This window comes from Carettochelys insculpta, chromosome 10 (assembly GCF_033958435.1).
Source record: "Carettochelys insculpta isolate YL-2023 chromosome 10, ASM3395843v1, whole genome shotgun sequence".
Lineage (NCBI taxonomy): Eukaryota > Metazoa > Chordata > Testudines > Carettochelyidae > Carettochelys > Carettochelys insculpta.
The window spans coordinates 6156254-6182523 of record NC_134146.1 but is presented as its reverse complement, the minus strand read 5'-3'; the positions used below and the strand labels follow the sequence as shown (position 1 = coordinate 6182523).

General features: G+C 47.5%; 1 protein-coding gene across 4 annotated transcripts; it reads right to left on the bottom strand.

The window, feature by feature from the left end:
* Nucleotides 1-55: 55 nt before the first annotated feature.
* On the bottom strand, nucleotides 56-24985 carry LOC142018551 (sialidase-2-like). Of its 4 annotated transcripts, XM_075004454.1 has the most exons (5): nucleotides 24883-24985; nucleotides 23066-23166; nucleotides 17458-17571; nucleotides 13637-13841; nucleotides 56-3831 (listed from the first exon to the last, which is right to left on the bottom strand). In XM_075004454.1, exons 3-5 carry the CDS (start codon nucleotides 17475-17477, stop codon nucleotides 2896-2898), a joined length of 1161 nt encoding a protein of 386 aa, XP_074860555.1. In that variant the 5' UTR covers nucleotides 17478-17571; nucleotides 23066-23166; nucleotides 24883-24985; the 3' UTR covers nucleotides 56-2895. The 4 variants fall into 4 exon arrangements, with proteins under 4 accessions (XP_074860555.1, XP_074860559.1, XP_074860558.1 ...); XM_075004458.1 differs by lacking the exons at nucleotides 23066-23166; nucleotides 24883-24985 and adding an exon at nucleotides 19958-21099; XM_075004457.1 differs by lacking the exons at nucleotides 23066-23166; nucleotides 24883-24985 and adding an exon at nucleotides 17732-18108.
* Nucleotides 24986-26270: the final 1285 nt, after the last annotated feature.

Here is a 26270-nt window from a genome sequence, read left to right as displayed (position 1 = left end):
CTCAGGGACCCTCAGGTGTTTGACAAGGACACTTACACTGAGACCAAGGTAGGCTTACAGACTTTATTGAGATAAATGGAACAATAATCAAACAAGTCATCAAAGGGCAAAATAATCAGTTACAAAGGGAATCATACTGTTCTAGAGACACATGTGAAATCATATACTATAAAGCTTTTGATTAATATACGCACACTCTGTCTTGGTAGAAAGGAACAAAGGACCACCCTTGCCTCTGACAGGCCAAGAGTCCAGGTTCACGTCCCTCAGCTCATGAGTGCGATGTGCAGAGCTGATGAGAAGCCGAACATACAGGAGCTCTGCCAGCCTAAAGCTAAGAGAGCTTGACTTAACTAACATATGTAAACAAAATTAAAAACCAACAGACTAATAGAGTAATAAAGAAAATGATAATGAACAAAGAACTAAAACAAAGAAACCGAGAAGCTCAGAATCTTTGGAGCTACTGGGCGTGATGGGAACACTTGAGTCCTGTTTCTATGTGCAAACTTAGAACCCTCCAATTTTGCACCCCTGACTGATGACATATGCACACATATGAATGACATGGTCTCAGTCTCACATCTCTTACTTCTATCCTACATGTTTCTAAGTGGTGTACCTGCTACATCTGAAGAGTCTATAAACTTAGGGGACCAACCCCACCCACCACCTGCACATCACCATTCTTTATCTGTGTGAAATGTGGTAACCACATATGACCCTTATGGTTTAACTCATCACCCTTACTTAAGTGAAAGGTCCCAAAGATATGTACGCTAACTTAGCCTTAGCTCAACATACAGGATGTGGCCTGTAGGTCCCTTGCGTTACAGCCAAAACATATGCTAACCATACTGGCTACTAAATATACTATTGTATGTTTATGAACGTCTAATACTTAAACAAATCAAGTCCAAAAGAAAATTTAAAAAAAACTCACTGGAAAAGCTATATAGGCAAGCAAGCAGACTAGCTCTATCAGCTACACAAGGGGTCAGCAATCTTTCTGAGGCGGAGTGCTGAAATTTGTCCTTTTGTATGTATGGTCCGAGTGCCAGTGATACCTCTTAAAGCCACAAATAGCTCTACTTACAAAGTTTAGGTGGCGGTTGGTAGCACTAGTTGGTCTTTTGTTAACCCACAAGCAGCATGGCTTTGAGCAAGCTCCTAGCTGCATGGGGAAGGAGAGGCGGGGCTGAGTTCCCATCTCACGTGCTGATGAAAATTGGCTCACGTGCCACTCTTGGCACCCATGCTGGGGGTTACTGATCCCTGGACTAACCCATCTGTCCCTCTGAGCCTTCCAAACCTAGGCTTCTCCTGAGGCCAGGCTGACTTCTTCAAAAAACTCCCAAAGATCCATCGACTCCACACACCTTTCTGGCAAGACAGGCTCACAACTGTGCGTGTGTATTACACGTTGTGCTACTGAGACAATTGGGGCAGGGACCCATTATCTCCATTGGCACACTGCTCCACTTTTACAGTGCCACGGACGCAGAGGATGCTTTGCGAGGAGGCTCTCTCGCCACCTGGGCTTTCCAGAGACCAAAGAGCTGTCTCCAGCCTGTATCCTTTAGAATCCTCAGAAAACACTGCAATTCCAATGGGTCACGGCCCACTTCTTGTGTTAACAGGATATTCGCACATCTCCCTTCCCTACAAAGTAAATGTGAAGTTCCCATTACTGACTGTACTTAGGGGGCCTCACACTGTAGTTCTGATGCAGGCAAAATTTCCCCGCCCATCCCTCAAGACTTGGCCTTCTGCATGCATGTCAGCTATTGAAGAAAGATCCCCCAAGTCTGAAAGGAATCAGGTTGGACAGTGTGTGATTACGAGAGAGGGAGGGACTGAGCCTTGCTTGGCAGTGAGAAATGAAGCTGCCAGGGAAGTGCCAGAGAATGAGCCACCTAGGAGAGGTGGCTACATTTGCAGGAGCCTATGCAAGCAGTTCGTAGATATTAGCTAGGCTGGAGTGAATCTATGGAAGGTCTAGAATTGTAGGTGAGCAATCCTGAACTGGATCCAGGAATGTTGTAAGGAAGACATGAGAAGTAATATGTCTACGCTACTCTGCCTCAGTTGGAGCCTTGTGCCAAGTTCTGCGTGCCACATTTCAGAAACTGGCTTTGCGTGGTCTTGAACAGAGAAGAGGACAGAGAAGACATCATAACCGTTTCCAAATACGTAAAAGATCATTAGAAGGGGGAGTGAAAAAAATTGTTCTCCTTAACCTCTGAAGATACAATGAGGAGCGATGGGCTTAAACTGCAAGAGCAGTTTGGGCATTAGGAAAAACTTCTTAACTCTCAGGGTGGCTGAGCACATGGAATTCCCATCGCTAGAGATTTTTCAGAGCAGGTTAGACAAATGCCTGTCAGGGATGGGCTAGATGGTACTTGGTCCTGCCATGACTGCAGGGGACTGGACTAGATGACCTCTTGAGGTCCCTTCCAGTACTAAGGTTCTATGACTCTATGAGCTAGAAGTGATTAAGAAGCCATCGTTGACAGCAGAGGGTGGCATAGTGCATAGTCTGAGAAAGAAGAATTGCACCGCAGGAGGTGAGACAGCACAAAGGTGCAATTTTTAGAACCAAAAGTGCTGATGGCCCAGAGAGGGATTTCAGCAGAGACAGGACAAGGGAGGGATTGGGGCAAAATGGTTTTCAGGTGCAAATATTCATTTTTGTTATTTGGTGCTGAAAAAGGGAGCAAGGTGGGAAGAGGTGGAGGAGAAGCTATGCCAAAGAAAAACAATCCATTCAATATGACCTTTCAGCCAGGACAAAGGCAGGCTATGAAACCATTTGCTGTCAGGTGAGATGTGGCTCTGATGTATCAGGTAAGGTAGTTCTCAGAGGGACACTGAGAGCCTGTCCTCTGAGGCTTAACACTCACATGGAAAGACTTGTTTCAAAGTGAACATACAGAAGATAATCTTCTCATATTGTGATAGGCAGCCAAACTCAAAAAGGCAGCCAAACAGGGGTGAGCTATCAGGGCCTACCCCCATGTGTTGCAGATCTGAATAAGCACAGTAGCCCTTGTAGATGACAACAGGTTTTGACCATTTTTCTGGCTTTGAGGGATCCTTGTTGAGGTACAGTCCTAAACATCTCCGGCATTTCTTACCTGTGGGATGAGAATAGAGCATACACTTGTCCTGATCTGACATCATATTAGAAGCCCTTGGAAAGACAATAATACTCCCCTGACAGCCATTTTCTTTTGTAGGTTCTACCAGCTCCTTAATCTCTTGACTACTGTCAAAATTCTTCCCATCATTGTCACTCACTGCCTGGATTCTGTATGGCCCTTGGCTTCTAGCATTGCAATACAGCATTCTCTTTTTTCCACTGCTCAATTCAGCCACCTGGCATTCCCCAGCAACCTCCTTGGCCAAATATTTCCCCCATGTGCAGGTCTGCCCATGGTCATCACTAACAAAGCAGAAGGGGTGCTGGGAGGGGTCATTCTTATCATCAAGTAGCCAATAGGCATTTGCTGGAATCACTAGACTCCGAGTCTCATTATTTAACTGTAAACCGTGGCCTGGTCCCACTGCAAAGGTGACCCATTCCTGGGATGCTTCTTCAGTAAGAGTCTTCACACCGCTCCAGGAGCGTCCACAGTCATTGCTGGTGACCTGGCAGAGACGTGCCCTGTTTTTCCTCTCTTTGATCTGCTGTCCTTCAGAGATGTTTCCCTTAACAGCTATGAAGAATAGGATGACTTTTTTATCTACTTCATCATACACAGGACATGGGCTCATGGAGCGGTAGCCTTGCAGCTGAGCTTCGACAATTTTCTTCATGAGGTCCCACTGCCATTTGGGAGTGCAAAGGGGATGAGGGAACAAAACAAAGAATTCAAATAAATCAGTATTACAGAGGACGGATATTTGTGTTAAACATACAAACCAGAAATGAGAGGCACAAGAAACAAATCTGGTGATTGGAGCAAGGAACTGGAAGCCGATGGCTTATGTCCCAGTGCTGCCACTGATTAACTGTGTTACTCGGAGAGCTAAACCAGAAGACTGATTTTCACAGGTACGAAACACTCAGGAAGCGCACTGAAGTCACTGTGTTGCCTGAATATGGAATCAGATACTTGGCTTTAGTCACCCCTATGGAAAACCTCGGCTTGGTGACTCACCTGAAGTGACACAGCAAGTCAGAAGCAGACCTGTGATACAAATCTCACAAGTCCTCACTCCCTTGTCGAGTACCAGCGCTGACGGGCCCATGCTGGTACCACCAAGGTGATCAACGCCCCTTAAGAGAGAATCTTGAGGAGGACCCTGTGAATTAGCGGGATCGGAGGGAACGCGTACATCATCCTGCCCAACCACAAGACACTGAAGGCGTCTGCCCTGGACCCTGGGCTCTAATTGTGGTAGGAGCAAAACTTCCCGCATTTCACACTGAGGTGGGAGGTAAACAGGTTCACCTGGGAATATCCCCACTTCTGGAAAACAGAATGAATGACTTCTGGGTGGAGAGACAACTTGTGATCTGTAAAGGACCTGCTGAGTTGGTTTGCCCGCGAATTGTGCATACCTGGCAGATAAGGTCCTACAGCATGATGTTGTGCTGTTTGCAGAAATCCCAGAGCATCCTGGCCTCATAACACGGGAGAGGAGTGTGCAGCCCCCTGTGTGTTGATATAGTCCATTGCTGCTGTGTTGTCTGTATAGTAAGGTCTCAGAGTATGTAAGGGTTCCCTTCCACGCGCCCTCGCGTAAACCCGGATTTCGCGCAAGTTGGGGTTCAGCTTTTTCCACAGTAGAACACATTCTGCATCCAGGGAAGCAGAGAAGGTAAGTCCTGGGCTGGGGGTGGTCGTTGGGGAGGGTTAAGCCTGGTGGTGGGTTGGGGCTGTGGAATGCGGGTGGGGGGGCTAAGACTGGGGTGGGTTAGGAGTGCCGGGACGTGAAGGGTGGAGCTGGGCTGTGGGAGGGGTGGGTGAGGAGCTGAGCCGGAACCAGCGCTGTGCCTGGGTGGTGAGCTGGCAGTGGGGGTTGCACTGGAGCCTCACAGTGGGGGAGTGGCCGGGCAGCTAATGAGCTGGCGGGGGGGCACACTGGAGCCATGCGGGGTGGCAGGAGCAGCTTGAACCCGAGCTGTTTGCAGGTGGTTTAAACCAGGCCGAGGGGTGGGGCAGGGTCAGATGCATAAGAGCGGGGTTCCTACTCTGATTTCGCATACTCTGAGATGTTGCTGTACTGACTGACAAGCAATGTCCTGCCAAATTGGCCTAGAAAGTCACACATGCTAGTGTGATGGCCCTGAGCTCCCTCATGTTTATGTGGAGCCAAAGGTCTGACACACTCCAAAGAGCCTGTGTTTGTAGCTGACCCAGGTGTGTTGCCCACCCCAGGTCCAAAGCATCCATTACTAGGGAAAGTGAGGGCTGCTGAGGGGCAAAGGGGACTCCTGTGAGGGCAACCCCCTCGTACAACCACCAGTGTAGGTTTGACCAAATCCATGTCAGCATCATAACCATCAAGTCTAAACAGTCTCTTACAGGGCAATACACCCAGGAGAACCATAGGTAGAGGGTGCATCCTTAACCTGGAATGCTGTACCATGAAGGTGCACACTGCCATGTGACCCAGTAAACACAGGCAGCACTTGTCTGTCGTGATGGGAACTGCCAGGATGTCTCGGATGACGGCCCCCATAGACCTGAACCTGTTGTCTGGCAGGAACACCCCTGCACACCTGGGCTACGTCTACACGTGCACGCTACATCGAAATAGCTTATGACAACTGGTTGCAGACCCTGTGCATGCAGCATGGATCCCCAGCTGCAGCAGCAGCAGCCAGAAGCCCTGGGCTAAGGGCTGCTGCACACGGTGACCATAGATGTAGCGACATCGAAATAGTCTATTTCGATGAATAATGTCTACACATCCTCCAGGGCTGGCAACGTCGACGTTCAACTTCGACGTTGGGCAGCAGCACATCGAAATAGGCACTGCGAGGGAACATCTACATGCCAAAGTAGCACACATCGAAATAAGGGTGCCAGGAACAGCTGCAGACAGGGTCACAGGGCAGACTCAACAGCACGTCGCTCCCTTAAAGGGCCCCTCCCAGACACAGTTGCACTATACAACACAAGATCCACAGAGCCGACAACTGGTTGCAGACCCTGTGCATGCAGCATGGATCCCCAGCTGCAGCAGCAGCAGCCAGAAGCCCTGGGCTAAGGGCTGCTGCACACAGTGACCATAGAGCACCGCAGAGGCTGGAGAGAGAGCGTCTCTCAACCCCTCAGCTGATGGCTGCCATGGCGGACCCCACTATTTCGATGTTGCGGGACGCGGATCGTCTACACGTGCCCTACTTCAACGTTGAACGTCGAAGTAGGGCGCTATTCCCATCCCTTCATGGGGTTAGCGGCTTCGACATCTTGCCACCTAACGTCGATTTCAACTTCAAAATAGCGCTCGCCACGTGTAGCCGTGACGGGCACTATTTCGAAGTTAGTGCCGCTACTTCGAAGTAGCGTGCACGTGTAGACACGGCTCTGGTGTCCAGTCATGCCCCTACAAACTCTGTTGACTGAGGTGGGACCAATACTGACTTTGCCTCGTTGATCAAGAGACCGAGGCTTACAGAGGTTTGATGGATCAACTGTACATGCTGAATCACCTGCTCCCTGGACTAGCCAGTCATCCAGGTATGGGAACACCTGCACCCCTTGCCTTCGTAGGTGCGCTGCTACTAGTGCCACACATTTGGTGAAGACACTTGGGGCCACAGACAGACCAAAAGGCAGGACTTTGAACTGATAATGGTTCTCCTCAGCCATGAACCTGAGAAACTTCCTGTGAGGAAGGTAGATTGAAATATGTGTCCTGTAAGTCAAGAGCCATGAACCAATCCCCCTCCTACAACACTGAGGTATGAGACCCAGGGATATCATATGAAATTTTATCTTTTTCACAAACTCATTAAGATCTCTTAAGTCCAGGATGGGTCTCAGGCTTCTCTTTGGTTTTGGATTTAGGAAATGCTGGGAATAAAACCCCCTGTCCCCTAAACGAAACTTCTTCTAAGGCCCCAGAACCCAGAAGGGATTGTAATTCCTGCTGCAACAGAATCCTGTGAGAGGGGTCCCTGAAGAGGGGCAGGGAAGGGGGGTGGGAAGAGGGGTATGAAGAGAACTGATGTATCCCCTCTTTACAGTATGCTGGACTCACGGGTCTGTGGTGATCCTGCACCTTATATGGTAAAAAGGGGACAGACGGAACAAAAACAGTGGGCATGCTGGAGTGGGTGAGATCAATTCAGTTCTCCCAGCCGTGTCATCAAAACTGTGGCTTGGGTCCTGTAGGCCCTTCTGGTGACCCTGAGGTTGTTGGCCTGACTGGTGCCTGCCCGTCCTGTTCCGCATTCTACTGCCATCCCTTAGTGGCTGCGGAAACTGTCTTTGCTGAGGACGGAGGTTAAAATGCCTGTGTTGGTTGGCAGGAGTATGCAGACCCAAGAAGTGGAAGGTGGCCCTCGAGTCTTTCAGACTATGCAGTCTTTTGTCTGTCTTATCTGAAAATAGGGTAGGGTCACCAAAGGGGAGGTCCTGGATTGTCTGCTGGACCTCATGAGGCAAGCCAGAAACCTGCAACCAAGCCCCCACAGCGCATTGGCACTCTGGACGCCATAACACTCATGGCAGCATCCACAGCATCCAATGCTGTCTGCAGGGCCGCCCTTGAAATCAATTTGTTTTCCTCCACCATGACTGTGAAATTCTGCTTGGCTTCAGGTGGCACCATTTCAGAGAACCTAGACAGGGCACTGACTGTATTATAGGCATTCCTACTAACCAGGTATTCTTAATTGCAACCATCCCATTGAATAGAACTTCATAAATTACCAGTGAAGTAGTAACAGAGCTAAGCTCTCTATGCTTAGCGGTGTCCATTACCAAGGAGTCCAGTGGGGGTGTGTATGAACAAATGTTCATTGCCCTGGGATGGGACAAAGTATGGTTTCTCATTCCTATTGGCCGTAGGAAGGGCGGAAGCAGCAGTCTGCCAGACCGTTTTAGCCGTAATGGCAATTGTTTTGATTACGGGCAGAGCCACCACGGGAGGGCCCATGGAGGACAAGATGTCCATGACAGGGTCCATTTCATCCCAGACCTCCTCCGCTTGTGCCCTCAAGGTTTAGGCCACTCTCCTAAGGAACTGTTGAAAAAGCCTGCCATCCTCCACAACAGATGAGGCCTACGAGCCTGCCACCACCTCATCCGGGGAGGAAGACGATGATAGCCCCTGTGCCTCCATTTGGAGGGAAAGGGCAGTAGTGACCTGTTCAGGAGCTAGGGCTCCCATGGAAATTATGGGCAATCTGGGGGGCACTGTAGGCCGAGCTGGCAAAAGCACTGGCTGGCCCCAAAACCCCGCCACAGGAAGCATAGACGGCACTGTTACCACTCCATGCACTTGAATCGGTGCCGGTGCCTGGGCTGGTACCTGACTTATTCACACCGGAGGTACAATTACAGATGGCGCTGGCACCGAAGGGGTCCAGTCCCCCTGCAACGAGGCCAGTGCCAAGGTTGATGCTGACGAGGTAGAAGCAGGTGGCTCCACGATGATCGTTGCTTCCTGTCTTTGTTCCAGTGGTGGGGTGCCCAGTGATGCCGACGGTGCCAAGCGTGGGATCCGCAGGGCCCCCAGCACTGTTAAAGGCACTTCAACATCCTGGCCCTGCACCTGGTGAAATGCCCACAGGGTCCAGAAGGGCCACTGCTGACAGCACCTGTGAAGCCAGCAGCCAACCTCTATTGTCTGAGCAATGACTATGGTGCCACCTTTTCAAGCTCCTGCTCTGTCTGGAGCTTGAATAGAAGGGGTGGGATTCTGATGCCAATTCAGAAGCAGATGACCACAGCGGGGCCATCAGAGTCAGCACCAATGCCATGGGCGCTGAGGACATAAGCTACTAGCTAAAGATTTGAGCAGAGAAAGCAAGAGCTCCAACACGGCAAGAAGGAACTGAGCAGGGAGGTGGGAGGGGTGTTGGGCAATGCATATATTGGTGCCATTCCAGGGCATCACACCGACCCTATGGGTACTGGCTAGGGCAAAAAGCTTCCAGAGACTGGGTGTGTGCTTGCACACATCCAACTTGGAATGGACATGAGCAATCACTCGAAGAAAAACTAACTCTTTTAAATCAACTTTTGAGTATTACGTGTAGCAATTTTTCAGCACGAAATCCACCCCCCATCATCATATATGCGTTCCGTCAATATATTCCAAGCCCAAAAGTGTTCCGTGGTCAAATTAATTTGGGAAACACTGATTTAGAAGATACTGAAGCACATTGTGGGAAGACAAAAGGAAACACTGCAAAAGATTGAAGCCTCTGTGGATCCATGTTGTCCTTTGTAATGGCATGTGGCAGGCAAGGTAAAAGAGGCACAAAAATTCCTTTCGCTGTTTTTTCATGGAAAGTGGGAAATGAGAGAAATGCACTCTGGGATGATGACATCACACACCTAAAACCACTTGTGGTGATTTTTTTTTCCCCACACAAGACACTGGAACAGAAACCCAAAATGCAACAGGACTGCAGGAACTGTGGAAGAGGTGCCCACAAAGCACTGCTGCCACAGTCAAGCTTAATGGGGACACACTAAGTGGAGTTTGTGAGAAGGTGTGGACACTCAACTTTAACTTTATAAAATCTAGTGTTAAAAATTGACTTTAATAAGGATGTCCACACTTAACACTAGATTTTATAAAGTTGAGGTCTATTGTCCTGCGCAGCTCAGAAAGTCGATTTAGTGTGTCCCCAACAAGGACTGAGTCTGACTGTGGAAGCAGTGCATTCTGGGCACCTATCTCACATTTCCCGCAGTCCTGTTGCATTTTGGGAGTTTGTGTCAGTGTCTTATGGGAAAAATGTCACCACAAGTGATTCTGAGTTTCTGATGACATCCTCCCAGAATGCATTTCCTGCACCTCCTCCTTTCCGACTAGAAAAATGAAGGCATTTTTGTGCCGTTTTTCTTCTTGATTGCCAGCTGCCATTTCAAGCATTAAGATGGATCTGATACATTTCAAAGTTTGCTGTAGTGTTTTGTGCTCAGTTTCCACACAACGATGAAGTATCTTGTAAACCTAATGCCCACTCAGTATGAGCTCATTGTTTTTGGGGACATTGAGGGACATGAATCTCTGGAGAGAAGAACTTCAGTTTCTGGCAGCACTAAAGTCAATGTACAGTGTTGAGCGATGGTTCTGGAGCTACAAAACCAGCGCAGACTGGTGGGATCACATAGTTTTGCAGGCAGGGGATGACCAGCAGTGGCTTCAATACGTCTGCAGCCGTAATTTCAAGGAAATTTGTGTAGTGCTGTCTCTCGCCCTGAAGCACAGCAATACCAGAATGAGACTTGCTATGGCAGTCAGGAAGAGTGTCGCAATTGCTCTTTGGAAGTTTGCAATGCCAGAAGAGCTACTGGTCAGTGGAAAATCAATTTGGAGTGGCCAATCTATGGTGGGAGCTGCTGTCATACAGGTAGCCAAGGCAATCAACATGCTTCTCCCAGAGAAGACAGTGCCTCTGGGGAATGTGCAGGAGATAGTGAACTGATTTGCTGCCCTAGGGTTCCCTAACTGTGGTGGGGCCATAGATGGATTGCACATCCCCATCCTGGCACCAGACCACCAGGCCTCAGAATACATTAATCGCAATGGGTAGTTCTCTATGGTGTTGCAGGGTTTGGTGTATCACAAAGGTCATTTCACTGACATCAGCGTGGGGTGGTTGGGAAGGGGTGCACGACGTATGAAACTCTAAGAATTCTGGTCTGTTTACAACACTCCAGAGTGTAGCTTTCTTCAGAGACCGGAAAATTAACATTGAGGGTGCGGATATGCCCATAGTGATTTTGGGTGACCTTGCTTACCCATGGTTCTCTTGGCTCATGAAGCCCTACACAGGTGCCCTGGACTCCAGAAAGGAGCTCTTTAGCTACAGTCTCAGCAGCTGGCAAATGGCAGTGGAACATGCCTTTGGCCATTCAAAAGCCAAGTTCAGGTGCTTTTTTGACCCACTTAGAATGCATTGAAGAAAAAACTGCCCTTGCCATTGAAGCCTGCTGTATTCTTCATAATATTTGCGAGTCAAGGGGAGAAAAGTTTCATGCCTAAGCTGGGGGCTGAGGCAGAGATCCTGGCAAGAAATTTTCAGCAACCAACTCCTTGGGAAAGCAGGAAAGCCCAGAAGGAGGCATTGAAAATCAGGGATGCCTTGAAAACCAAGTTTGTGCATGAGTATTTAGGATGCTAACTGGCTTCCTTCCCCAGCCATGCTGTTTTCTTGCCCTTTATGAAAACCCCATCAACTGCAAGACAGTCATCACCACACACACAACACCACAGCATGTTAACGAACAAATGAAGCTCCGTTTCCAAAAAATAACATTTTTATTTTTGGGGGGCACAAATGGAAGAGTAGTGGGTCTAGACAAAAAATGGATAATGAGGCCATGGTTAGTCAAAGGTTAGCCTTCTGGTGGGCACTGATTTTATGGGGCAATGAAGCAGCGGATTTTAACACAGCCACTGCAGTAGATACATGAGTTTGACTCTGCAGCAGGTAGGTCACAGAGAAAAAATCATTAGTGACTTGTAAAACTTCCCATGCATTGTAAGTGGCCAAACGAGACATTAGCTTCCTCAAATGAACAAAAAGAGATAAGGAAAGATTGCTTGTTCTGTCCTGGTACCATGTTGGTAAATTTGCAAGAATGCTCTGTGGAGCCATGCTTCCAGATCACTTACTGGTGCCTTGGCGCGGTAAGGTGTCTGACCATGGAAGAAGGACCAAGTCAAGTCTTCCCAAAAATCTTATGAGGAGAATCCAAAAGTGCCTGTCTAAGACCTTCAGCTTTGCATGCAAACAGGATCAGTGCTTGGTCCCCAGAAATATTAACAAGATGTCCTAAGGGAAAGAGGCATAGACCCCCCACCCCACAATTACACCATACAGTAGAAAAGAAGCATACTCTCCAGAAGTGCTCTATCCAGGATCCAGGTTTGCCCCAAAGCTGCATCCTGAGTTAAGAAGATGGGGACCAAGTTGAGAGAAAGCTCCTGGCTTTCAGGATCTGCTTCTGCACTCGGCTGTACTCCGCTGTCATTCAAATCTTCCACATCAGGATGCATTTCCTCATCCTTTCGAGGAACTCTGATTGGAGGAGTCTAGTCACCTTCTGGGGGGAAGAGATTGTGTCTCTTGCCAGAATAGTGTCAAGTTCCTCGTAGTATTGGCATTTCTGAGAAGATGGCTGTCTTGCATTTATGGTAATTCTGCCTCAGCTCCTTCATCTTCACATGTAACTGTTAAGTGTTCCTGCTGCACCCTTTCTTGATCATGCCTTCCAATATTTTTCAAAAATATCAGCATTCCTTTTGCTGCATTTCAGGTGGCTCACAATGTCTTTTTTGTCCCACACTGAAATGAGTTCCAAGATCACCTGATGGCTCCATGCTGGGCCCCATTTACAACACTGGAAATTCATGGCTAGAAGCTGTGCTAGGTGTGCTACAGAGATGTGATATACATGTCTGCTCACCACACTAGCCAGAGAGGAAAAAAAGTCTAATCAAAATTCCCAAGCATTTGCTATCACCTGCTTCTGGCCGACCTGTAGAGCAGCCAGGGTGGAGTGATGACAAGAAAGCGTGCATTGCGGGGCATTGTGGGACAGTTATGGAGGCTAATAAAATTGATTTTAATCATGGTTAATCTCCCCTGGTTTAACAAAATAATTTATGAAGTGGTGAGGTTTCATGGGATAGACCCACTTCTTCAGACCATAGCCATACCAGAACAGACTCAATATTACTGTTCTGGTATGGCTATGGTCTGAAGAAGTGGGTCTATCCCTTGAAAGCTCACCACCTAATAAATTATTTTGTTACTTTAAAGTGCTACTGGACTGCTCTTTTGTTTTGATAGTATACAGACTAACACAGCTATTACTGTTACTACTTCACTGGTATAATCGACATTGCAAATTCAACTTCTCAAGTTACTCTGAGGGGAAGTCAGCAGTACAGAAGTTGGTGTAACAGCTCCTTAAGATCAATTTATTGCATGCTTGGGTTGTAGACAAGATAGTTTATAAAATTGACCATGGTGCCTTAAAGTCGACTTAATCTCCCAGTGTAGACCAGGCCTAAATTCAACTTTATTCCCGAGTGTAGACGTACTCCAAGTTACCAGTTCACCTTGATGAGCTTAATACATGAACCAATCCAAACATTCTTGGGGACCATAGAGATTTGCATCAATTTCTAAAACTAGCCATCTGTTTTGCCAGAATGAAAAGCTCTTATTTACCCTGCCTCCTTTGTCACCACCTCCCATTAGGTTTACCTGCCAGCCTTCCACTTTCTGTCTTTGATCTCTGGATCCTGCCAGCAGACCCTCTTCCCCTGTTTCTCTTTAGCTGGCTTTGGAAGCACAGTGGGGCTGCCCCAGCAAGCCTGCTGCAACTCATCTCTCTGGTCCCGTCCCAGCCCTGTACCCAGTTGAAAGCCTCCCAAGTAAAAACCGAACCAAGCAAAGTAGCTTTACTGAAACACACATTACCTCAACTCTGCACTTGTCCCCATCATACGTGCCTCTGCGCATTACTATCACCTTGGCCGTTTCATCCCTCCCACCTTCCCGCTCCTCGGCAAATGCCAGGATGGTGCTGTGCTGCTGTATGTAGAGCAGGGCTGGGATTCGATAGCGCCATGAACACGTTTGAAATAACACATCTTGTTGCAGGACATCAGTAACAGACTTTGGGCTGTGGGAAAGGGAGAAATGGGTCATGATTTAAATTCCCCTTAAGCTGTATGGCTCTGCAGGTTCCCAATAAGCCCCACACCAGGGCTCAGAGCTGTAGTGGAGATGCCTCCCCTCAAGCCTTGGAGCTGCTGGGGATGTCTCCTCAGCCCTGAGCCCCCTCCTGCATCGCAAAGCCCTCATCCCTGGTCCCACCCCAAAGCCCACAGCCAGCACCCCCCAGTGACACCCCAAACCTGTCATCCCAAACCCCATCTCAGAGCTCAACCACAGCCAAAGCTTTTGCACCCCTAGCCTCTGCCCCAGCCCTGAGTTTCCACCACATGATTGTAGTCTCTGTTCATTTACCAGGGGAAACAGGGAGTTGTTTAGTCTGAGGCCAATGTACCTGCTTTCCACCACTCTCCTATCCTCCATGGAGTGGTGAACATGGGCCTAGACTTGGCACGGTTCACCTTCTCCCTGTCACTGGAGGCTGGCTGAGGAGGGGGACTGCAACTGTGGGGCCTACTTTCGTTCCTTGCTCCCTTCACCCAAGCAGTGTTCCTTTGGGCAGTGTCCAATGGCTCCCTCCATATCTTCAGGGAGCAGCGTGTGCCATCCAGTGCTCTCTGCTCACTGTCCCCTTCCAGCTCCCTCATTTTGGCTCTATGACCTCTACTGCCGTGCTTCTTTTTCTATTTAGTTGTCCCCCAAATTTATTTGAGGTCTGGAATTCGTGGATATCTGTCAGTAAATAAAGGATTTGTTGAAATTTGATGATATAGGGTAACTATCTAAGTTCACACCCTGTTTTAAACTTCAGTGGTACACCACAAAGAAAGAACTGAAATGTCAGCTGGGACAGAAATAACGGATGTGAGACTGAGCCAGTGTTATTAGTATGTACATATAGATCACCAAGAGGGACAAACATGCCAGCCTGAAGAGTAAGTGCACCCAGACATTTTGTGGGTGAGGAAACTAAGTTTGGAGTGGAAAGGAGGGCTCAGGTACTCAAACTCAGTAAGAAGGGGCAGCCCACCATGCCAAGGAAGCTTCAAGGTTTTTTAACTTTTAATTTTTTTTCTTTTATCTATGAGTCTATACATTCGTAACGGTAAGTGTTAAGTCAGTTAATTGTAGAATTTTACTTAACTTCTTTAGTCTTTTATAGCTGGTAGCATTTTAATTTCTCCCAAGCTCTGCACCACCCACTGAAGAGCTGAGGTACCTGGACCTGAACTCTCTTGGCATGCCAAAGATAAGGCTGACCCTTTGTCTCTAACCATCAGTTTATCAAGGAAGGGTGTAAGTATGTTAATTAAAAGCTTTATGGTATATAATACCACACTTCTCTCTAAAACAATATATTATTGCCTTCGTAAGTGATTATTTGACCACTTGATTACTATTCCATTACCATTCTAATTGTCTCAATAAAAGTCTTTATATATCCTGAAGGTCCCAGTGCAAACTGTGTGTAGACTGATTCTGGGACAAGAACCTTATTGCCTTCTGATCAGATTAACTGGTTGGCCTAGAATCAACATTCTCTTCAATAATAGTATTGAACCTCCTAAAAATCAAGAACAGACTGGCAAGCCAACCAGGAGGCTCAGAGTGTATGACAGGAGAATGTTCAAGGCAGTTTTAGACACCTAGGTTACTCACCTGAGGCAAAAATTAAACAGTTTAAATTATAGGAAGCAAAAGAAGAAAAAGCTGTGTGTGTCTAGCTGAGTAGAGCATAAGAAATGTGATTTCCTGTAACTGCTTCTTGCCAGTGGTCCCAGCACCTCCTTTTCTGGAGTGCCATTTATTTTTTGAGCTTGACTTGTGTTTGACTTATTTTCTTTTTCCAGAGCTTTATTTCATCTTGTAGGACTGTTTAAAGTGATACACCTCTGTGAAGGGTCTTTTGAGCTTAACCAGTTCAACAGCAGCATGAGGTCCAATAACAGAGGAATCCATAGCACCAGGAGTCCTTGATCTAAGCTGTTGTTAAATTGCCAGAAAGGCCACAGCAGTTCAGTCCCATTAGTTCTCCCAGTGAACACCTGAGTTGTCTGCCTCAGCGTACACCAATAGTTTGCTAGGCCCTGACAGGGGAAAGAGACCTCTCCATCGTCTAAGAACACAGTAGCCATCGAGGGAAGAGAGCGGAACTTGCCCCATCCCTCTGTTTTTTCCTAGGGACTTGCTTGACATGAAAATTGGTCCGGGGTCTTATTTTCTTTGCGTTTCTTTGAACAGAAACTTTCTGTATTTTTATAACTTAGGCCAACCAGTGGGTTAAGTTAAGTTTTTTATTTTATAATTTATGCAAGAACTTTAAGTGTTCAGATGAATGGAAAAAGGCAACAATAGCATCTGTGAGTCTTGTTCTCAGTATGAGTTTGGAAAACTTTGCCAGAAAACACATTCAGAAACACTGAGAAAGTTACTAGGACTAAGAGATAGGGAGATGAAATTTTGTGAGACAGTTTCTTTGATCTGGAAGCAGAACAGAAGAAAAGAGTCTCAACTGGGAAAAGGAATCACAGTCGACTTTCTGTTCACAGGCCGTGGGGCTTTGGGGATAAAGCTGAGTGAGAAATTAGTTACTCAAGAAAGCCCAGCACACTGTAGTGGAAAAAGGAAAAGCCATTCATGAGTTAACAAATCAGCGACATGTATTGCCAGAAGCATGGTTAGTTACTTTCTAAAAGACGCATGAGTTAGAGACAAAGTTATAACAGAGACAGTATCAGGTACAGAAAGCAGGGGAGAAAATGGAGCAAGAATGAGCAGTTGCCAGTTTTAGATCTCCGGGTGGTCTGGAGTTGGAAAGGGTTTGTGATGCATTAGACACAGAGGGAGAAGGGGTAAATAGTGTAAGCTAAGGACTAAGGAGTTATGCTGCTGTACACAGTACAATAAAACTGGTGCCCTCCTGCATCCCCCGTAGGAGGCAGGAGGGTGGCTGCTCTCCAAGGGGTGGCACTCAGAGCAGGGCAGGTGGAGTCCCTGACTCCCTCATCCATTGCCATACGTGCTGCTCTCTGATCTGCTTTCAGGCAGCTGAGAGCCAGTGAGTCAGGTGGAGCAGATGGCTGGAGGCACTCAAGCTGGCTGCCATGAAAGGGAGTCACTCACTTTCTCAGTGGGCAGCCAGCCATCTCCTAGCTCCCCATTTCCTGGCAGTAGGGCCATCTGTGGGGCTATGGCGGCACTGGGAGGCAGGGGCAGGTGAGCTCCACTTAGCAGGACTGGGGGAGAAAAAAAGCACCTCCCTGTTACTTCCCATGGGGAAGAGGCATCCCTCTGATTTCCTCCTTCCATGGGCAGAATACATTGTTATGTGCACCAAGGCACACGAGAATGTGCACCACCAATACAAACATGGGCTGCTGACAATGGGCGCTCTGCTAATCAGCTGGGAACCTGACTCTCTCCTGGGTGGCCACCCAAGCGCTCAGCATACAGGGAACACTATCATCAAAGCTGGAGCTGCCTGGCCCTCTTCACCTCATCCTGGTGGCAGGGAGAGAGTTTCCCCACCCAACCATTCCCAGAGAGAGAGACACCAACCCACCAGTACCCTCCTTCAGAATGTGCCATGCCAACACCTTCAGCTTGACCAACTCTGTTCTTACCTGCTTCTTACACATCCCATTTCAGCAGTGCTGGTTCCAAATTAGTGGGGCCTGTGCAGTTGCGTATGCCTCAGGACGGCCCTGGCTGCAGAAATGTCTCCTACCACAAGTTCCCTGTGAGGAAGAGCAAGTGAAGAGGTACGACACAGATTGACATCGAGACAGGGTCACCTTAGAGGAGGACTGAGCGTTGGTTCCCATCTGCATTGGCATGGTGGAGCTGACAGAGAGCAACCTGTGGGGCTAATAACTAGAAGCAGGGTGAGAGAGTTACCTCAGGCTGAAGCTGACACAGCGCCTTCAGGAGTGGAGTCAGAGACTGAGCCTCAGGAACTGCAGGAGAGCTAGAAGAGGACACCCACAGTGAAGTAGCAGCTGTCTGCAGATAGAACAGGAAGGTCCCAGAGTAGCTGAGCAGGAGGTGGAGTCAAGTGTCCTCTCAGAAGGGGAAACCAGTGACAAGCAGAGCAAAGAGGGAGGAGATCTTCTCTATGTTAGAATGAAGAGGAAACGCCTTTACATATGGCGATTGTTTAGGGACAAGATAAGGCAGTGTCATACCTACTGCCTGTGCCATAGTAATCTCTAGGTTAAAACAGAGAGGCAATAGCCCAGGGATGCCATTCCTGCACCTCTGCCTAAAATTACATTGGCATAATAAATTCAAGAGACCCAGCCTCTTCTGGTGGGCACTGATTAACATTTGGTTGATCAACACTGCTTGGGTCACTTGAATTTTGTTGACTCTTTCACCCCCTTGATATATACTAGTATCATTTGGTGAACCTGTGAGACATCCAGTTACACCACTTCAGGAACTGAGGAATGTCCTGCACCGGAGTGGAGAATCTGTACGTGGAGGACGTAGAAGTTTCACGGAAAGTTTTACCTTTCCATACCCAGAATTACACTCAGAGGAAAGTTCCAGTAGCTCTTGCTGCTGGCATTTGTACTATATAATCCAAACAACCATGTCAAATGCTATAGGCCATGGGGACTAGTGTGGCTGAAGTGTGTTTGGACATGAGTGTGTGCGTTGAGTGTTGTCAACCAAGATGAGGACAAGATTTCAAGCAGTCAAGAGCTATTTGTACAAAAACAACTTTGTTTTGTCTCCGGAAGATAGGAAAAATGAGCAGCTATGAAAACACCAGGTGGGACTGCAAGAAATTGTATTGGAACTGGAGGAAATGGCATGCCTTGGATCACAGTGGCCAATGTAGGACTGTCTCTTTGGTGTGAAGGCGGGTGAAGGCCCAGACCACAGGGAGAAAAGACTCACAATGTCACAAAATGGGTTATAAATGGAGGCCACACACTTTTGCAACATGGACTTTTTCGGTAATCCAAAGCCCGGTGTGGCTATGGGGTGGTATTTGCAGACTCCCCGCACCTTTTCATGGGACTGAGCCTCTGACCAGCTGGACCGCTGACCGAAGACCTTAGTATAGTACAATTTGGGATATGAATGTGGAGTGCATGAGGTTCGTTCTATAAGCAATAAGGAGTCCTGTAGGATATTATATACCAGCACTGCATCTGGTATCTGCCTGGTCCCCATTTCTGGAGAGAGGCTCCTGCTATAGAGAATTCTGGGGGTAGGGGTGGTATTCAGGAGTGTCAGATTTTGAGACTGGATCTTGCCATGAGGGGGAAGTCCTTCTTTAACTGAGGAAGGATGACTCCTCATTGTGGAATTAATGAAGGAAAAAAAATGTGTGGGGACATACCACATGGAGAACTAGTTACCATAAGTATCAGTGAGTATGTGATGAAAGATACCACGTGGTGTTACTGTAACTATGTTTATAACGCTGTTTAAGAAGAAGAGTAAAGGGACTGAGAAAGGACCCCAGTGAGCTAAAAAGATAGTTCGTCTCTGTTAGAAAAGGAAAATATTGCATTTGGGACATGCCCTTGGATAGCGGGTGCAGTGAAACCTGGTGTAACATTTGATACCAGAGAATACACGTTTGAGAAATATGTGGAGCTGTACAAGCCTAATGTCAGTTGAATGCAAATGTCCATAGCGTGGCTACTGCGGCAGGTTGAAAGGAAGGTGGCTGCATGTGAGGGGGAAATGTGTACCAAGCTTGAACCATTACAAGAGAGTTCAAATGAGGCAGGCCCAGATGGTGCCAATTCCATCAGAAGAAACAGGAAAACAAAACAGGGACTTGGAAAAGAGAGTGCTGGAAAGAGAAAAGACGAAGGCAAATTAGATAAATCTAGTGGTAGGAACGAGAGAGTTAATTTGTAATCTAACAACTTGATTGCGAGTGATTCTTACAGTTGGTGACAGAAAACCACAGCAACCCTGAGGAAATGGGCAGGGGCAACTGGGCAGGAAGGACATACTAGGGAGGGGGCACTGGTCACATGACTTGCCCTCATGACTCCTCCCTGTGACACCCCTAACCTAGTGGTGGGCTGGGACATTGACCACTCTACCCCAGGCCCTCTCTCATCCCCTCCCTGCCTCCTTCCCTAAGTCCCCTACCTCAGATGGTACAAAATGGAGACTAATGCGACTGGTGGAAGCAGTAGCAGAAGTCAGCCTTCACTCCCCACTCACAATCAGCAGGAATCAAATAACTGCATTACAAAAAGGTAATTTATTAACAAAACAAAAGATGTATGTGATAAAGCATACTTGGCTTCTACATGTAACAGAGCACCTAAAAACAATATGCAACACGAAGGTAGATTAAATCACAGAGAATTAATTCCCTGGGATTCAGTTTAAAAGTTAGTGTACCGGGTGGTACATCAGCCAGCCTGAGAAGTCCCACACCAAACACAAAATAAACAATAATCTAATCACATCTAACTAAACAGTTCCTTTCTACTTACATATCTGTATGCCCAGATTTCCTTGAGGCCTGGATGTTTACTGAAATCCTCCAAGCTTCGTTCAGATTTAAATCATCTCTGTGACTTTCTCCTCTGGCCCGCTGGTTCACCCGGCTGCTTGCCAACAGAGAACCCACTACCTTTGGGTTTAACCCTTTACAGGCAGGCATTCTTTCATGAGGTAACAAACTTTGTGGTCATGGGGGAGTCAGTGGCTGTGATATACCTTGACTTCAGCAAGAGTTTTGATACGGTCTCCCACAACATTCTTGTCCATAAGTTGAGGAAATATGGATTGGATCCTTGGACTATAAGAGGGATAGAAAGCTGGCTTGAGGGTCAGGCCCAACGGGTAGTGGTAAATGGCTCAAAATCTGGATGGCGGTCGGTTTCAAGCAGAGTGTCGCAAGGCTTGATTCTGGGGCCAGTGTTATTCAACATCTTTATTAATGACTTGGATGAGGGACTGGATTGCACCCTGAGCAAGTCTGCAGATGACACAAAACGAGGGGGAGAGGTAGATACGTTGGAGGGTAGAGAGAGAATCCAGAATGACCTGGATAAATTGCAGGACTGGACCAAAAGAAATCTGATGCAGTTCAACAAGGAGAAGTGTCGAGTCCTGCACCTGGGTGGAAGAATCCCATGCATTGTTACAGGCTGGGAACTAACTGGCTCAGCAGCAGTACGATGGAAAGGGACCTAGGGATAAACAGTGAGTAAACAGTGTGCCCTTGTAGCCAAGAAGGCTAACGACATACCAGAGTGCATTAGGAGGAGCATTTTGAGCAGATCTAGAGAAGTAGTTATTCCCCTCTATTGAGCACTGGTAAGGCCACATCTTGACTATTGTGTCCAGTTTTGGGCCCCCCAGTATAAAAAGGATGTGGATTTGCTGGAGCAGGTTCAGCGGAGGGCAACAAAAATTATTAAGGGGCTGGAGCACAAGACCTAAGAGGATAGGCTGAAGGATTTGAGATTGTTTAGTTTATGGAAGAGAAGACTTAGAGGTGATTTAATAGCAGCCCTCAACTTCCTGAAGGGGAGCTCTAAAGAGGAGGGTGAGAAACTGTTCTCAGTGGTGTCAGACTGCAGAACAAGGAGTAATGGTCTGAAGTTGAAGAAGGAGAGGTGTAGGTTAGATATTAGGAAAAACTACTTCACCAGGAGGGTGGTGAAGCATTGGAATGCATTGCCTAGAGAGGTGGTGGATTCTCTACCCCTTGAGGTTTTTAAGTCCCGGCTGGACAAGGTCCTGGCTGGGATGACTTGGCGGGGGTTGATCCTGCTTGAAGCAGGGGGCTGGACTAGATGACCTTCTGAGGTCCCTTCCAGCCCTATGATCTATGACAGAGACCTAGAATAACTGTCATTCTGGGGGACAACGGTCCTAAAGATGCCATACTGGATAGTGGGGCTGCTGGAAACATTACAAATAAAAGTTGTGAGCTTACTCAATATGTGTCTGAGATCATTACAGCTGCATCCTTTACTGGAGAAGGAGTGTCAGGAAAGAAGCATCATTTAACAGAAATAGCTGTACCCAGAGGCTATGTCTATACTAGAGGGTTTGTTAACACAATGGCTGTTTTGTCAACACAACCTGCAGAGCATCCAGATTCCCAAGGGCGTACTGTTGACACTAAGTTTATGATTAAATTGGGAATGTCCCAACAATGACTTGCGGCAGATTTAATGCAGGAAACTGACAGAGAAGGTCAATATGGGTGGCATACATGTACAGTTTGGGATGTGTGAAAGAGAAAGCTTAGCTGCTGTGTGGGCCATTGCAGCTTTTGCTTAAACTTCTGGCACAGCCCTTATGGTAAAACAGACCCCTCACTCTTCCCTGAAGTCATCAAGAAAACTTCAGGAGAAGGGCGTTTCAAGTATCAGAAAGTCCCATCGGACCCTGACATAAACTAGCAGAGTTGCTTATGAGAATAACAAATGAGCAATGACATCACCACACAAGCCTCCTCATGGAAGGAGAAAAGAAAAACATGAATGTCCAGTGCCAAAAACTGAACTGAAATTAGTTGGAAAAGCACTGTCAGGAGATGAAGCATTTTGACTTGAGAAAAAAGGAGGCTGGTTTCGCGGATGGCAGTTCATACCATGAGAAGGGTAGGCCATCCATGGAAATGCTGCTGTACAAGTTCTGGTTCTGCGGGTGTGACTTCAGCTCAAGGGGCAGGGATCAGACCTCTTTGTGATATACTTACAGAGGAAAATAATCTTTTCAATTGCCTATATTAGATTACCCAGCATTGCTCGAGTCCTTAACTTGGTTACTTTTTGGTTTAGTTTATTCAAATCATTGCTTTCAGGTGGGTATGAGGGGGTCAGGATGCAGGTTACCCTAGGGAGACAAGACTATCTCAGCAATCTCACACGACAGCAGCTTGGGGCCAGGTGAGAGGTGCCTCTCCAGAGGTGCTCCAGCTCCAGTGGGCACAACCCAGGAAGGAGTGTATGACCGGCCCAGCTGGGGCAGGTCCAGGTTCACCTGTTCCCTGAGCTCATTAGTCAGAGTGAGGAATTCAGCAAATGCTGCACTTTTCCTTGTGGCTCAGGGCTGAGGCAGTCCTGGGTAGGGTAGAGGGTTGCCCCCAGCCAGCTCCTTCACCTGCCTGGTGAGTCTCTCTTTTCTGTATGGTTCAATGATAAGCAATCCCATTCTGAGCACCTCCCATTTCCTGGCACATCCAAACCTTTTCTGAGCCTTAAGTTATGATAAGAGGAAGACGCATACCGAATTTGGTGATCCAAGCTTCGACCGTCTGCAGGGGGATGAGGGCCTGAAACCACTGGCTGATCCCGACCACTGATCTGCTAAGCAAGCAAGCTGTGCCTCTGTTGGAATCACAATTGAAGATGACAGAAAGTGATGTTAGGGAACCTCCTTATCCCCTCCCTTCAAATCCCCATGGAGCGTTATGAAGCACAGACCTCTCAAATTGCCAGTAAAGGGCGTCCACTTGAATTTTAATAAATGGAGTGGGGAAATATGGACTGGGATTTGTAAAGCTAGGAGATAGAAACTGAAGTTCCAAGGAATAGAAATAAAAGCAAAAATCTAGAACTCTGCCACTAAGACCTCTGGCAGAAAGATGGCTTAAGCTGCATGTCATGCTGCTAGCCTCTCAAGTAACAGAAACAAAGAGAGTTAAAAGCATCAAGGAAAATAATAGAGCCCTGGAATGCTCCTGCTTGCCTAACAGGGCAGCAAGCAATCCAGAGACAGCAAGCACAAGAACAGCGGTAAACACAGGACACACCTGTAAGAAACCTACAAATCAGACACCTGCCATCCCATTACAATATACTGGTGGTCAACAACAGGCTTCAGAAGAATGGAGACAGAAATGGAAAAAGGTGACCTAGGCAAACTGAAAAGATGATACAGGGTCCACTGCATTCCTCTCCAACCACAACCATTAATAAAAGCCAGGTTCCAGTTAAACTGAGACCTAGACTCGTGCCTGTCAGAACAGGAAAAGTAAGTGCCCAGGACAGAGAAGTAGCAAGCAGTATTTTTACTGAATTGGTAAACAAAATGAAGGAAAATTAGAACAGGTTACAGAACACATTAGGAGACAGGAACAGTGACTAGATCACAGGGAAACAATTTGAAAAAATTCAAAAATAACTTTTATAACTCACAGATATTGTCTTCAGTTATAATAATCTGAAGTAAAGAGGAAAAACAAGTACAATGTGAACAATTCAGAGCACACAAAACACAGTAAGAAGAAAAGGAGAGATTCCAGAAGCTTCGGTTTAGTCCACCTAAGTCACAGTTAGTGTCTTTGATCACCAAATCTATTTGCTTGTTGGAATCTTCAGTCAGAATCCATGAAACTTTTCCTCTACTGTGGATCACTGCTAGACAGCCAGTGAACAGATTCACCAGTCACTCAGGGTTCATCGACACTACCCGAGAGATCAAACTGGTCGGGGTCAATCTTCCGGGGATTGATCTTGCATGCCTACTGGGGACTCAAAATAAAACTATCAAGTTTGACAGTTGACCCCATGCTCCTCATTCTCATGAGGAGTCAACCTCCCACAGTGAGGGCAGCCAGATAAGTCAATCGTAGATGTGTTGATTCCAACTTCTCAATTGTTGTAACTGGAATTGCGTAGAGTATCTATGATTGACTTTAAGGTCTAGTGTAGACCTGCCCCACTTAAGTCACAAGTACACAAATTTAAAGAAACCCTGTTACATGGAAATACAAAAACTGAAAATAACAAAATAGAAATGACCCTTTCTCCATTATTACATGTAAAGACAAGTTGATGAATCACACCAGCTGATAAAGTTAACTAAAACCATCTGGGTAAAATCAAAACAATAGTTAAAGCATGAAATTAAAGCAGATGTTATTTTTCCCTCCCTGTTTCCCCTTGCTATGATCAGCACTGCCCATGTTCCCTGTTACAGAGTTAACAACATCACTGACATGTTGCACAGTGCTTCAGGCTGAGGGACACCAGCCTATTGTATGATCTTGAGCTCAGCTTTTTCCAGCTCACACAGAGCACATGGCCCTCAGAGATCGTTACCTGTTTGGTTCAGTCCCTCTGGGACACCTGGCGTTGGCCACTGTCGGCAGACGGGATACTGGGCTAGATAGACCTTTGGTCTGACCCAGTATGGCCATTCTTATGTTCTTAAAAGCAGCTGGCCTTACTGCTTGTCCTCATGGAGTCTGACCCCAGCAACACAGGCAGAACCTATTGGAGCAGACCCCAAACTGCCACACCCAATTCCAGAAGGTTCTGGGTGTGAAGTGCTAAATCTGCCCAGCAACAATGATCCAGACAACTTAATCCTACCCTTGCCCGTGGGGCTATCACAGAGACTTCTCCCTATTAGATACATGGGTTACACCATACCAGATTGAGCACCTGCAGTCTGATGGCCATCACTCATTGTCAAGCGTGATCATCTTCCATGGGAGGTGTGGCTCTTCAGGCGGCTGATAAGGCCTATCCTTGAACCACAAGGTCTCTTACAGGGGGGACAGATGGTTCCAGGTAGGGCAGGAGGCTGTTGACCATGACTGAAAGCCCATCTCTCCTTGCTCCCATGTCTCTTGTCCACCTCAGCTTTTTGGTGGCGAATTCAAAATGCTGGAGCCCATCACGTAGGACTTCTCTCCATGTGGAGATCTGCAGTCATGGTATCAGGACACAGGATGTCAATAGTAGGGCCCCAACCAAAAGAAAGAGCAGCCGCCCTGCATCAATGGGGTTGCACCAAATGGCTCAGGGCCCAGGCATCTGGCACTGGCCATTGCTTCAGCAGACTTGGTGGCGGTGAGCCAAGTGCCATCAGTGGGGCTGGGCAGGTGGATGAGTTTAGGGGCACTCCAGGAATAAAAGCAGGGACACTGTAGTCACTGTTTCTCAGCAGGGGGAAGGGAAAAGAGGAAAGGAGGGGGCAATCTGGAGGGTTTACCACCTAGATCGAGGACTACTGGCAGAAGATCATCCTTCCCCTGGATGACTGGGGTCAGACCCACAGCCTTGGTCTTCTCAAAAGGTGAAGCAGAAATCCCCACCAGCTACACCAGGATCCTCCCCACTAGCAACCAAATCAGTATTCACCTTGCTGCTGATGGGGGATGTAGGTGACAAGGAGGTGGGGGACATCATCTGAGGACCCCTCATGGAGGGACTCCTGAGCAGGGGTGATATGCCACTTCTCTCTCCCTGCATGGCAGCCACCATTTTCCCAGCCAGCTCTAGTGGTTGTGCCCTAGCAGAAGTATGAATGGGTGCTCAGTAACAATGGTCCCTCCTGGCCTTACAGGGGTCCCTCACACACCACACTGAGGGGGACGTGCTGATCCCGGGCCTTCTGCTTGCCCTGCTTTCTCTGGAGACAAGACCAGCCCTCCAAGAACCTATTGGAGCACTGGTCTGGGGGTAAGGGCAATTGCGAATGA